The sequence below is a fragment of the Limanda limanda genome, chromosome 1, assembly GCF_963576545.1.
Source record: "Limanda limanda chromosome 1, fLimLim1.1, whole genome shotgun sequence".
NCBI lineage: Eukaryota > Metazoa > Chordata > Actinopteri > Pleuronectiformes > Pleuronectidae > Limanda > Limanda limanda.
This window is the reverse complement of record NC_083636.1, coordinates 8,508,181-8,521,847: the sequence shown is the minus strand read 5'-3', so window position 1 is coordinate 8,521,847 and position 13,667 is coordinate 8,508,181. Positions and strand designations below refer to the sequence as shown.

The following is a 13,667-nucleotide window of genomic DNA, read 5'->3' as shown; positions in this document are numbered from 1 at the left end:
CTGCAATCCAGTCGAGTAAAAGGTCGTCAGATCCATCACAACAACAAAATTGTGTCATAGGTTTTTTTCAGTTCTATTTATTGTAGTTGCACAGTGCACAATCAAATCAAGTGTCTCAGTGGTACAGATAACAACACAGTAGACACAGTCTTATAAATACATGTAAAACAAATGTAATAAGACATATTCAAATAGATGAGTATTTGTTATCAGTTATATTGCACATAGTAGCCCTTGTTATATTATGTTTATATGATCACTTTTAAATTCATACAGTGTATTTGAATATCCTGAAAAGCTCATTATGAATAATGCTGATTGAAAATCTATGTAGGTAAAAATATCAAGTAAATAATTACATATGCAAAAGTGTGAATATTATTATTTAGAATATAAAACCCCCCTGCTCCTTTCAGTCTTTAACAATAGAGACTGTATATTCTATTCTATTCTATCTTAACTGAAGCATTAAGGGGTAAGGATTTTACTGTTGTGGACAACACAACAAGTTTTTCATTTGTGGTTGTTTATTAATGTTAAATCTTTATTTTTAGGTAGTATAAAATTACAGTCATCAAATAAATGTAGTAACTAAGGAAATATACTTGTTGTTTACTATGTAACTTATAGTTTGATTCCACCACTGGTTGATTTTACCTGGATAAGTAAAAGAAAGCTGCACAGGACAAAATGTGAAAATACACTTTGAGTCAATACGAGTGAATCATCCAAGAAGCTGTGGTTTCAGATTTGTGTTTGGCCCCTGGTGGGAAGTATTTTCCCAGAGTAAAGTGAAGTCAGAGTAAACAGTGGCTGGACCTCTGTAGCGCCTCCAGCTCCAAACAGAGCTTTAGTGAAACTCTCATCACAGGACATCATCGCAAAATTTTCAAACTAAATGTCTTTCAGAGTCATGGATCAATGGTGCAGCCCGAGTTTCCACGGCGTTCAGTGAGTCCTCCTCCATCCACAGCGACGCCCTGTACCACCTGACCAGGGACATGTCTCTCAGCATCCTGAGACCTCAGCCGGAAAAAGCAGAAGTCTGGGCCGAGGAATCACAAAGTCTGCTGACTAAAGGAGAAAGGAGCGAAAGGGTGGGTTTAATACCAAAATAAAATAAAAATGTAAGACTTGAAGAAAAGAGCAACTTGTTAAACTAAGCAAACCATCTAATAATTCCTGCGTGTGTGACGTGTTTCACTCCGTTGCATCACTTTGCAAGTTAGCATTGAAAGAACATCTCATTAGTATAATTTCAGAGAATAAGATACTTTACTCTAGCCCTCTTTCAAAATAAAAGTTGGAACACATCTACAGGGATGAATTGAATGGATTTCACACCGACATGAAGTGAAACCTATCAGTTCAAAGTTAATCTTTGTCGAGAGAAATGACTTCAGTTCAGGATTAAGGATGATTAGAAATAATGGCAATGGTTAATGGCAAAGCTTGGGGTTAAAGCCTGTGGTGAGTGTCTGAATCTGTGTGTGTGTATGTATATATATATATATTTATTGAACCCAGGAACACGCAAGGAATCGACCCATTTGCCCACAACACCCTCTCCTCACTCCTAACCCATAGTCTAACCCACCTCACGGACCCTGTACCCAGGGTATCTACATCTATGCTACTTTATCCGGTGGCGTCTAGCGATGTCTGAGTTGGATTTATTTGATGGAAAGACCATGAATGTGTTCAAAGGCGATCTCTGTTGATTCTGATAAACCAAGTGAATGAAAAACACCCCTTTGGCCAGTTTTTACATATGTGGACATCACAAAGTGAACATCAGAAGTATAGTGTTAGCATTTGATACCATAACTTTCAAGCAATGTGTAAACCCAGTAAAAGCTAACATAGAAAAACTTGAACGAATGAAATGTAACATACCTCTCCCATGGACAAGGGGGGGTAGAGGTGATACAGGACATTACCAAATGTTCCACATTGAAAATACAGGGCTCAGGTATTAACTATGTACAAAGATTGTTTGCTTTATAAGAATAAAATAAAATTAGATACAATTACATGCCATAACAACTGCACATTGCTTCTTTAAAAGGGTCAAACTAAGTTTTCAAACACTGGGGTGGCAGACAGAGATATAACATCTGTTGGGACAAAAGCAAATGCTCCATTATGATTTATAGATAGTGCCTGTGTGATTATGATGTAGCCAGTGAGAAGGAAGAAAACCCCTGTCTCTCTCTGAGCTACATCAGTGCGCTATTTAATCAAAGAGGCTGCGTCCTCTGCTCCACACTGCAAAAAATATCCTGTCGTTTACAGAGACATTCTTAACTTCTTTTTATAAGGTTTTTCCAATGAGCAAAACACACACATCTTGAAATAAAGACACAAGTGATCTGTTAACTACAGGAACCCGACCCTCCCTGTCCATGGGTTACACAAATCCAAAAATCATTGTTACCTAGAAGACAGCAATACAAACAAACATCCAAATACACTTATTAACATACAGATATGATGAAATATATAAGTGAGAATGAACTTATCATACTAATAATAGTTATAATAAACAAGCTCTACCTCCGTAGTAATGCAGCAGCCTAGCATTTCCTGTTTTAACCTTTAACTTCCGTTTACATCACAATTCAAATATGCGGCTCATAGTCGAAAAAAACGTAAATTATTATTTTAAATAAATTATAAGGCTCTGAAAACTTGCAGGAGCCAGAATAATGAGCGTGATCAATTTCATGCCACCGAATAAAATGTATTCCGGCAACAACTTAATTAACGTTTAAATCTTTTAAATTAAAAACCCTACGGTGAAATGATTTGACTCTCAAGTTGGCAAGAAGAGTTTCAGTTGCAGTAGAGTGTCTTCAGTAAAAGTGTTTTTTACAGTGTGGTGCATTCAAACCTACATTTTTTACAGTGTGGCACGCTTCGTGCCAAACGCGCCGGCGGTGAGCAGGCAGCCTCCAGATCACACAGTGGGATAGATGGGTATCACCAGCGTGTGATCGGACTCTACACACGCACACACGCACACGCACGCACACTAGCTCCTGTATAACATCATAATAACAATGCAGCGTGGCTCCGAGCAGCCGTCTCTCCTCCCGGACTCTGGACTAACCGGACTGACCTCAGGTGTCATGTGGGCACGATGTGGATGAAGGTGGTGATGGTGAAAGCGTCTGTTTCTCTCTGAGGGGAAATCCAACTTTCACTCTTGCCTCTTCTTCTCCTTCTTCTTCTTCTTCTTCTTCTTCTTCTTCTTCTTCTACTTCTGTGTGTCTCTCCAGCGCAACAGCATGCAGACGTCCACGAGTGAAGACAAGATCCCGGTGAGTACAGCACCGTCCGCCCGCTGCCACCCTGTTTCATGTTAGATGTCCTTCACCTTCACCAGGGACCAATCTGTGTCGATCCCTATTCTACTACCACTCCTCTAGTTGTATCACCAGGTTACATAGTGACATAACAAAGATGCATCACATCTAGTATTGTTGCTTTCTTATTAACAATAATACATGCAATATATATTTATTACTATTATATTTTTCCAATTGGACACTGTAAGAACCACATAATCTGGTCACGGCCATTATTTGACCGGTGATGCTAAATCTGATAAGAAGCTTATACATAATGTTTCTGCATGAAATCCTTAATGAAAGTTCCAGGAGTTGGAAAGTGGCAACCACTGTGTGTACTGTTGAATGTATTTACAGTGTACAGCTGCGGAACAGCCCGCGTCCAATACCTCCATGGGACATTAGCATTTTTCACTTGATAGTAGACTTTGAATTCAGTTTAAATTGAATGATGCTGAGAATTAAAAAGTCTCCCACAACTGAATCTTAGCCTCATAGTGGTTTTACTATCACTAGAGCCTACACAAGATGCATTTGTGACAGTTATGCTTTGCTTGAAATAGAAATATATGAAATACTAGCTCCGGAGAAGTGAAACATTTAAGATGTTAGAAACAGTGTACTATTTCAGTTTATGTGGATGTACAATTTATTGACTGAAGAATGCTCGCCCACACGAATGCTGATTGCAAACCAATTATAAGTGCAGCCACGCTGGGAATCACATGAGATCATCAAACTCTGTGGCTCTGTCTGAAATTGCTCATGGTCGTACTCATTTCTCCATGTTTTATTTTGTTTTATTTCACATTGCAAAGTCAGACGCCTAAATAGAAAAGTTACAAAGTCAATATAATGAACACTAGGGGGTTGGACTCAGTCTTTTGAGTGATAGAGGACTTAGTTGCTCCACCCAGCAGTCGTACAGGAGATGTCAGTCAAACACAGTCTGTAGAATAGGCCTCATTAGTATAAAGTGAAACCACTTGTGTGGGAGAAGCATGGACGTTTATGGGCTGTTTAATATTTTAGCTAATGTGGAACTAACAAAGCATGTGGCCAGATTTCCTTGAAATCCAAGCTAATCCTCACCATGGCCGACAGCCAAGACCAGTTGAGTCGACGAGATAAGTTTCATGATGTTTCCGATATGTATACCAAGTCTGTGGTAACAAAGAGGATGGAGAAGTGCTTGAGTCCACAAAACACTGCCAGAGTTCTAGGGGTAAACAGCGTTGCAGCCGAGTATCCGTCGACCACTTCTACAAACGTTAAAAAAAAAACAGAAAATAAAGATAAAATGCCTCCATACTGCTCCTGTGGTGTCGTCCAAGTGACTGTAAGCCCCAACATTCAAATTCGACCTGAAACGGTGTAATTTACGATATGTTTTTGGCTTGAATGTCCTCCTAGCCCGGAGTGGCGTTCGCATGCACACACCGCACAAGCACCATTACAACTGAAACTCCAAACATGTTTTGTGCACTCAAACACTTCACCCACCCCTCCATCGGCATAGTGGTGAGTAGATAATGTATGCATTTTTGGGTGAACTATCCCTTTAAGGTAGCGAGTTAGCTAGATGAAGGTTGAGTTCAGAGAAAAAAATTGAATTGTCTGGCTACTGGGAAAAGAAGCATGAAGCAAATCTAGGTCAAAACCTACTTTACAGCTGGACTGTGTAGTTTCAATGTTAAAAACTGAGAATGTCGTTAAAACGGTTGTGATACGTGCAATATGCCAACAAACATTAATGGGGACGTAAACGCATGGTTTTGCATTGTGCCGATAGTGTCAGTTGCTTTCAGTCCTTTCTGCCTGCACATTGGCACAGTTGGACATTGCATGGATTTAATGCTGGTCAACAGTTTAACATACGAGTCAATTACTTTAATACAACAAGTGAACTTATGAACTTAATTTGACAGAAAAGCTAAAACGTGGAATTTTCTCTGACCAGAATGTTGCACACCCCCCCCTGTGGAGCACTACAGCTTAAGCGGAGACTTAACGGTGGAAGCCACTCTATAAAGCAGGGACCCCAAAAACGTGAACTGGTCGAAAATCTTGATTAGGGACGATAACTAGCTTATTTAGCTATAAAGCGTTCTTCCCATCTATTGGCATTTTTAGCCTTTTTTTGCTTGTTCTTGTTATTTAATGAAGTGTTAAGGCCCAGACAACAGCAAAGCTTTTCATGTGATTTGTACTGGGAGGATGTTTATTATTAGAGTATAGTTAAAAAAATCAAAGACACACATTAAGCTGATGTAACGACAAGCAATTAATTAGTTTAACTCCAACAAACAAGTTAAATCTAAAATGCAGCGCTTTCAAGATTACACACACACACACACACACACACAAACGCACACACACAGCGATAACATATTTTAGAAACCTGTCCTTATGATAGGTAAGAAACCTGTTTTCCTGAAGTTTAAAAAACCTTCCCCTCATACCTACCCAGAGCCTCTTGAGCTTACCCTCTTGTGTCCTCCATGTTTAGTCTCCCCCTCTGCTCTCTCTTTGTCTAAATAAAGAATAAAACTGCCAGAGGTGAGCTAACTGCCCACTCTGCTGCTGGAGGTTCTCACTTCAGTGTTTTTGAGAACCTGCCAAAAGCCACTTATGTTTGCGTGTGCTGACACTGGACTAGATGTTTAAGTTCATTCAAACAGTTATTACGTAACTCCGATGCTTGAGGATGCTCTGTGTGGTACACGATTTCGCTTTGTTAAAGTGAGTGAGATACCTTTATATGATCACAACTAATGAGAGTATATATCCTCTACGTCACAGCATACTGCTTCTGTGTTTGGTGATGCTTACTCTGTATTTAACGTTGGCTTTGATTCCTCTTGCATCCCTGCAGGTTGTGGGTCCTACGTCAAGCCCCCAGAGCAACAGAGAAGGCCTTTACTTCTCTGATGGCCGACGGAAAGTCGACTATGTCCTGGTCTTCCATCAGCGACGGCACAACTCCATACGGCAGAGCTTCTCACGATCCCGCGCCAGCATATCAGTGTCACATGACAGATTATCTATTGTTTCCAATGGCAACTTTCGGCAGTCGGTGGGCTCGCACTCTATGGCAGGATTAGGAGGGGACGCGCCGGAAGGAGAGGCGGTGAACATCGACGAGGTGTTCATGGAACTTGGATTTGCAGGAGGGAACGAGCTGATGGAGCCGGCTGAGCACGAGATGCGCTTGATCAGACAAGAGTTTGAGGCCAACCTGCTGGAGGCCGGCCTGGAGATAGAGAGAGACAGAGAGGTGAGTGCGTGGTCATACTAACTGAGCATTCACAAAAACCTGTGACTTCATGCAAACGTGCAGTGCTACCTGTCCACCACAATCAGATGAACACAGGTTTCCCCTATTGTACCAACACCAGTATTGAAATCTGCTGTTGCCTGTTTGCACCAATTTGATTGGCTGGTGCCTGCTCTGCCGCCCAACTACTACCGCACAGAGTGCAAGCAGAGCCGATCAATGGAACCTAGATGCAACCCTGCAATGCATGAGTTCAACCTATTCAAAGACAATGAGCAGTTTATATTTATTATATCATAACTATAACATTACTATAACTATAACCAACAATTTTTTCTGCAGTTAAAATAGTAGAAATGGATTTGGACTCAACCAGAATGTGCATTGCACCATGTGCTTCAGAGCATATTGTTAAAATAGAGCCTTTACACTATAGATTTATAGGGTTTTTTAAGATAAACCTGCACACAGCATCTGATGTAACTCTGTCTTGAGCTATTTAAGGTATGCGCCTACATAGGACCGTGGCTCGGATGGTAGAGGGAAGTGGTGGGTGAAATTCAGATGGTTTTTAAGGATATAAGTTGTCTATTACAGCAGCAAGAGGGATTTTTTGCCTTCCTGGCTGCTGTTGACCAAATTATAGCAACGTTATATAAAACAGAAAGTAAGACACAACCCAAAGGAGCCATTACGTTAATACTGATGATCAGTCATCTTTAGAGCAGGTCCAATCACAGCCAAAGGCACAATAAGGTATCCACCTGTGTCTTGTGTACCTACAGTGCACTGATAAAATCAACAGATTTAGGAGGTAGACACATTCAGTTGAAGCATGTGAACATTTTTTTTTCTTAGCCACTAATAAGAGAGATAAGAAAATGTTTCCATCGTCTTCCACAATATGATCAAACTCTTATTTCGGGGTCAAGTGACTCCCAGCGGATATAGTGGAATTCAGCCAACAACTGAAGTTATCACTTCAGAGGCTCCGGGTTAGATTCCTGACCCCATGTGCACCTGTGTCTAGGGGTCTTACCTTATCTTAAATAAATGATATGCCACCTTTGACTTTTGTAAAGGCAACTTACACAAAAAGGAAAAATGAAGGATAAATAACCGCTGCATATAATGTCAAGTGTAGACAACTGGGTGAGCAGAGAAAAACACTCGATGAGACCAGTTAGAGTTTCCCAAACAACCAAATCTTCTTCAACAAGTGACCACAGAAGAGCTCAAGAAAACTCCCCTGAAGCGCAGTCTTAGCAGAACATTCTTCACACAGTGGGGTTTGAAGAACGGCAGAGTTGTGTGTCGGAAGCAGCTTGTATCTAAGGGCAACACACGATTTGCAAACCCAAGAAACAGAGAAAAGAAATCAAATGGGATGAGTCATTCAGCCTTGTTCCTTCAGCGCTGGAAGAAAAGCAAAGGAAACCTTGAGTCAACAATTGTTACAACTGCCTTTGATGGATCTTTACCGATGTCACACTTTAACGACTGGTGCTTGTCGTTCATCATCAGAATAGAGCCACGTTGAGACTGTTCCTAGAGCTGAGCCCTAGCAACTACTACAAGCATTGCATCCTATTTTCTCATAGGATATAATTACTTGCTCTGATTATTGACAATCAAAGTACCAATCATCTGTCAGAATAAAAGTGGTCTCAGTCCAGATCAAACTAAACCATGGTTCCGATCGTCTGCAGTGTGAAAACGTTTTTTGGGACAGTTTGGACCAATTGCAGGAAGTTGAGACAGCTATAAACCAATAGAAAGGGAAGACGCCTCAGTCGTCTCAAGAATCTGAGTTGTCCAGACTTGCAGGATTGTGATACATTAGCCTTTAAATAATGTGAAACCAAAACTAACCAGATCAAATGTAAACAATGTAACAAAGGCATGAACCTCGGTTTGGATCTCGGTCAAGACTTTCAACTCCTATTTCCCTGTAATGTTTCTGTTTCCTTGTGTTTATCTCTGGGATTTTGTTTGTGTTGGATTCACGATCTGCTCACGACGGTTGAGGTTACATCTGAGCTGGTGGACTCTAATTCTAAGTTGCCGAAGCCAACACAGCTGTTGACCTCTTTGTAATGAGTCACTAATTTAGCCTTACATGGGTAATTTTATTTTGACATGTACCAATCGCCTTCGCTGTGATTGTGGGTTACGTAGCAACCAGAGTGAGAGTGTGTAGTTCTGTCCCGCTTTGGTTTAATTGAGTGTGTGTCTGTGTGTGTATGTGTGTTTGTGTGGTGTGTGTGTGTATGTAGTGGGTGCTTGGCAGTATACACAGACTGTGATCTCCGCAGGCTCACTGCCACAGAGTTGTACAAACTTAGTTATTGTTAAAATTCCACTTGTTACCAAATGAACTACTGCATTTTGGCTCCAACAACAACAAGAAGAAGAATTTGGCAAATTTAAGTGTTGCTGACTTCAGCTGTTGGGTGTGATGATGAGGGAAGAGATGTCTGCAGCTCAAATGAACGATGATTGTGTTGTACTGATGTGCAAGAATTAGGCTCGGACATGTGTTTGGCTGTGGCTGTGTGTGTGTGTGTGTGTGTGTGTGGCTGTGGCTGTGGCTGTGTGTGTGTGTGTGTCTATGGTTATGAGGTATATAGTTCTGAGGACTTTTGGCTGGTCTTAACAAATTCAAAGGGCCTTTTGAGGTTTATGACTTGGTTTTAGAGTTAGGGTTAGAATTAGGTTAGGGTAAGGCGATTAGTTGTGATGGTTGAGGTTAGGGTAAGGGGCTAGGCAATGCATTATGTCCATGAGTGTCCTCCCAACAAGAGACAAGTGTGTGTGTGTGTGTGTGTGTGTCTGTGGCTGTGTGTTGGCTATCATCCAGTTGGCAGTGTGTATCCCGCAGGCTAGTATTAATCAGATTGCTGACAGTGTGGCCATGAAGCCTAAACCAGGATGAGATTAGCACACTGACTGATAGCTCCTTATCGCAGCTCGTGGATTGAGGGGAAGATTGAATCTACAGCCAGTATGAAGAGGAAGCCTTGCATAACCATATCCTTTGTTTGAAAAGATGTGACAGGTACGCTGACAGAATGATTGACAAATCCATCGGTGCGGAGCTAGATGTGGTTGTAGAAGCTCCCGGTGATGTGAAGGAACATTGTCTCTTTTTTTGCCTCTGATACAGACAAAGTCGGATGGAAAGACATAAAAAGGAATAATTAAGATAATAAAGTTTGTAGCAAAGGTTTGTGATGTTAACGTTATTATAGTTTATAGTTTAAACAGCACCAGCCTCATAATAATCTGTAGACAAAAATATTCTATAATTTAAAATATATCAATTTGTGTCACGGGGACATTTCACCATTTGGATTATCAGTGAATTAAACGTGTGGCCAAAGGTTTTAATGGTCACTGTAGTAAATGACTCATTAGGGGGTTAAGGTGAATCTACTGTCTCGTATGATCAACCTCAAAAATGTATGTAGCACATCTAAATGTGACTGCTCCCATTTTGAAAGAGGAATATATGGAAACTGAATAAGTAATGAAGGAGATTATCACTAAACAAACCAAGTGACAGCTTGGTTAGAGTTATTGCTCCTATCCACTGCAGGCCCAATGATCACACACAGACACACACTTACGCACGCAGACACACACACACACACACACACCTGAAAGTGGACAAAAAGTGTTTTTCTTACATAATTACTTATTTATTACAATTATAATAATAATTTCAACAGCACATTTCTAAACCAAGTTACATAGATCTTCAGATTGTTGAAACAGAATTAAAATATAACTGAGGGAAATAGGAGAATATGGACAATCACCTCCTAAATGTTTATCACATTAAACACATTGCATATGTTATACATGTTCAAGTGTAGATAAAAAACAAACCCTCAACACTATTTCTCTTTCTTAATGAATTGGGACATTGTACTGAGCTAAATTCTCCTGTTCATGTCCAACCTGTTTCACTTCAGATTAATTGGATGTGCGAGGGTGGGGGGGAGGAAGCCTGGCTTGAATGTCAAACTTGTTGACTGTGCCTGAGGATTATTGAGCTGACCTTCGATCTCTTAGGGACGTTCTCTTACAGAGCACTTTTAATTAAATCTCAGGGAGATGTTAATTCAAGAAGTGGAGCTCCGACCTGTGAGGGGTTCGGTCTGTGGGGGCTTGAGGAACAGAGCGAGCAGGATTAAGTGTTTCGGCAACACGTACCTTTGCTCCAGACCGAGTCCGTCTCTGTCCACACAAATTGCTTGTGTGTCCCATTGCTCATGCATATTGGATTTTTTCATGCTGGCCCTGCCCATCACATCCTGCTTGTAGAATCTATTTAACACTGTGATGAGCCTCCACACATAGAATTAGCCTAAACTATTGACAAATATAAAACCTATATGAAATAAAGCATCACACTAACATAAAGTATTTTACAATTGTCGTTGAATATTCTGTGTTAAAAGAGTTGTATTGAAATTCTTTTGTTGTATAGATCGTGGACTGCATTGATATATAGGGCTGTTCAACGACTCAAAGTTCCTTACAGAACAAGTTGGGTTCACCCATTCATAGAGGGCTTCTATGAACAGCATACTGTTTGACGCAGCCATCGGGGTAACTCAGGGTTCAGTGTCTTGCCCAAGGACACTTCAGCACGTAGACTGGAGGAGCTGGGGGTCAAACCGCCTAAATTCGTCACTTCTTGTTGTAAGTGAATGATTTACTAAATTTAAACTTTTGTACCAGGATGTACGCTGAGCTTTTAACTCCAAAATATCTGCATATTTTGGAGCTTGGACAAAAAAAACAAACCTCCTCCAATGATGAGAATGTGTATTTGTGTGTTTCAGCGGTAGCCTGTGCCGACTATAAGAGCAATGCTAACTGTCAGTACAGTATATCCAGGCGGATCCATACATCGGACCACCTGCAGGTCTGTAGGAGACCCTCTAATGTCAGCCCCCCCGTCGTCTTTCAGCAACTTCCACTAATAACATCTAACAGCTTTTTCATGCTGTTTTCCCTCATTGTTTTAAAGGGATAGTTCACATAAAAATGAAAATTCACTCATAAACTACTCACCACTATGTCAATGGAGGGGTGGGTGAAGTGTTTGAGTCCACACAACACTTTCAGAGATAAACGGCATTGCAGCCAAATCCAATACAATTGAAGTGAAGGTTGACCACGTCTTCAAAAGAAAACAAACAACAGACAGAAAACCCAACATGGCTCCATACTGCTCCTGTGGTGTCATCGAAGTGTCTGTGAGCCCAGACATTTAAATTTGTCTTGTAACTGTGCATTTACACCATGTTTTTTAGCCTAAAAACTCTGATACCCTCCTGCCTGGGGACACGTTCCCGTTCGCAAGTTTGTGTGTGGTGTGTGCGAATTCGAATGTCGAGTCATATAGACACTTCACCCACCGCTCCATCGGCATAGTGGTGAGTAGATAATGAGTGGATTTTCATTTTTCGGTGAACGATCCCTTTAATACTGATCCATTTTGCTCGCTCTCACTCCGTCACTGTCCCTCTCTCACCTCACTCCCTCAGTTTTTCACCACTTCTCTCTCTACCTGGACATCCCATCACCCAACCGTTCACCCTCTCATACTCAGTACCCCCACTACCCACCACAAGACGCCCCCGGCTGCGTCCCAGTTACCCTCCCACTCACCACCCCGATAGAGATAAAGAGATAATTGGAAATCCCGCCACTAATTAACCTTCCCCAGGCTGAAAGGTATTTATATCCTCTGCTTTTTGATGGAGCACCAAGGGGAAGGGAGGATGAGGAGGAGGAAGGAAAGGAAGGAGGAGGAAATAGAAGGGGGTGACTGAGCTGGTGGGTTAAATATACTGGATGGTGGCAGCAGGTGGAGATGAGAAAGGATGCCTCAGGCTGATGTAAGGCTACAATCCCAATACATTAGTGAGTTTATTGACTTGAAAGATGGCAATCAAGTGAAAACAAATCAACCAAGCCCACAAGTTTGTCCTATGATCTTATAAAAAAGAGTCATATTAGGGGTTGGAGTTCAGGTGGCGTCCCGCTCCACTGTGTCCCCGGTGAAGGACAAAGGGCAGCGTGGATGTGCGAGTGGTGGATGATAATGAAATATAAGAGGAGTCTGAGTGACAGTTAGTGAGTCGGCCAGTCAGTCAATCAGTCAGTGAAACAGTGGCTAGCGGGTGGCAGAAGGTACAGTAATATATGTGAGGAGGGGGGGCGTGAAAGATCTCAGGAGAGTAGGAGTCGAGAGAGGAGAAAGAGAATCGTTTCAGGTTTCCGTGGGTTGCCGGTGGCACCTTTATCTTTCCACCTCCCTCCCCTCTCTTACAGAAGCTGGTGGGGGTCTGAGGAGGGTAAGGTTACCTGGCTGTTGCCTCCCGCTGCCTCTTCTCTCTTTCATTTCTGCTCACACTCACACTCACAGTGCAGGCCGGCCCTGTAAATGCTGCTGCTGCTGTGTATAATTTCGCTGCTGCACAATTCCTGTTGATTAATTAATCCATATTCAGTCGCAGAGGGACAGACGAGAGTTTGTCGGTGCACTAAAATGCAGAACTCAATCACATTCCTCTCGGTGATATGCGAAACTGCCAATTATCACATTTTGCAAATGCATCTTAACATTAAATAATAATTACTGCGTGGGCGCTGGACATTGATTCATTAGCAGAACGAGCTGGATGACTCAGAATTTGATGTTACTTATGATAAATACATTTGAACAACAAAAAAAGGACCCAATCGTTGTCGGGAACAGGCTGCAGCAACAAAAGCAGTGAGGAAAACAGCCCGGGGCTTCGCCGTCAGACCAAAGGCTGCATCCATCTTTAATAACGACCAGAGTGATGCTGCTGGCGAGTCTGGTTAGCCAATCTGATTCACCGGGTCAGGACAGTGGCGGGGAGCGGCTGGGCCGGGCTCGAAATGAAAGCATGACTCGCAGAGCTGAGTAATGTGAAACGTGGAGTTGCGGCTCCCAGAGGCCGACACTGAGATGTGGAGGTAAAAGCAGCAGA

General features: G+C 41.8%; 1 protein-coding gene across 1 annotated transcript in view; it reads left to right on the top strand.

Annotated features, from left to right (window-relative positions):
- The first annotated feature begins 3,290 nt into the window (after positions 1 to 3,290).
- ano2b (anoctamin 2b) overlaps positions 3,291 to 13,667 on the top strand; it is a 55,506-nt gene continuing 45,129 nt past the window's right edge. Inside the window, exons 1-2 of the mRNA XM_061073969.1 lie at positions 3,291 to 3,323; positions 6,229 to 6,630. Of these exons, the coding sequence (XP_060929952.1) occupies positions 3,291 to 3,323; positions 6,229 to 6,630 (435 nt within the window). The remainder of the gene's footprint in view (positions 3,324 to 6,228; positions 6,631 to 13,667) is intronic.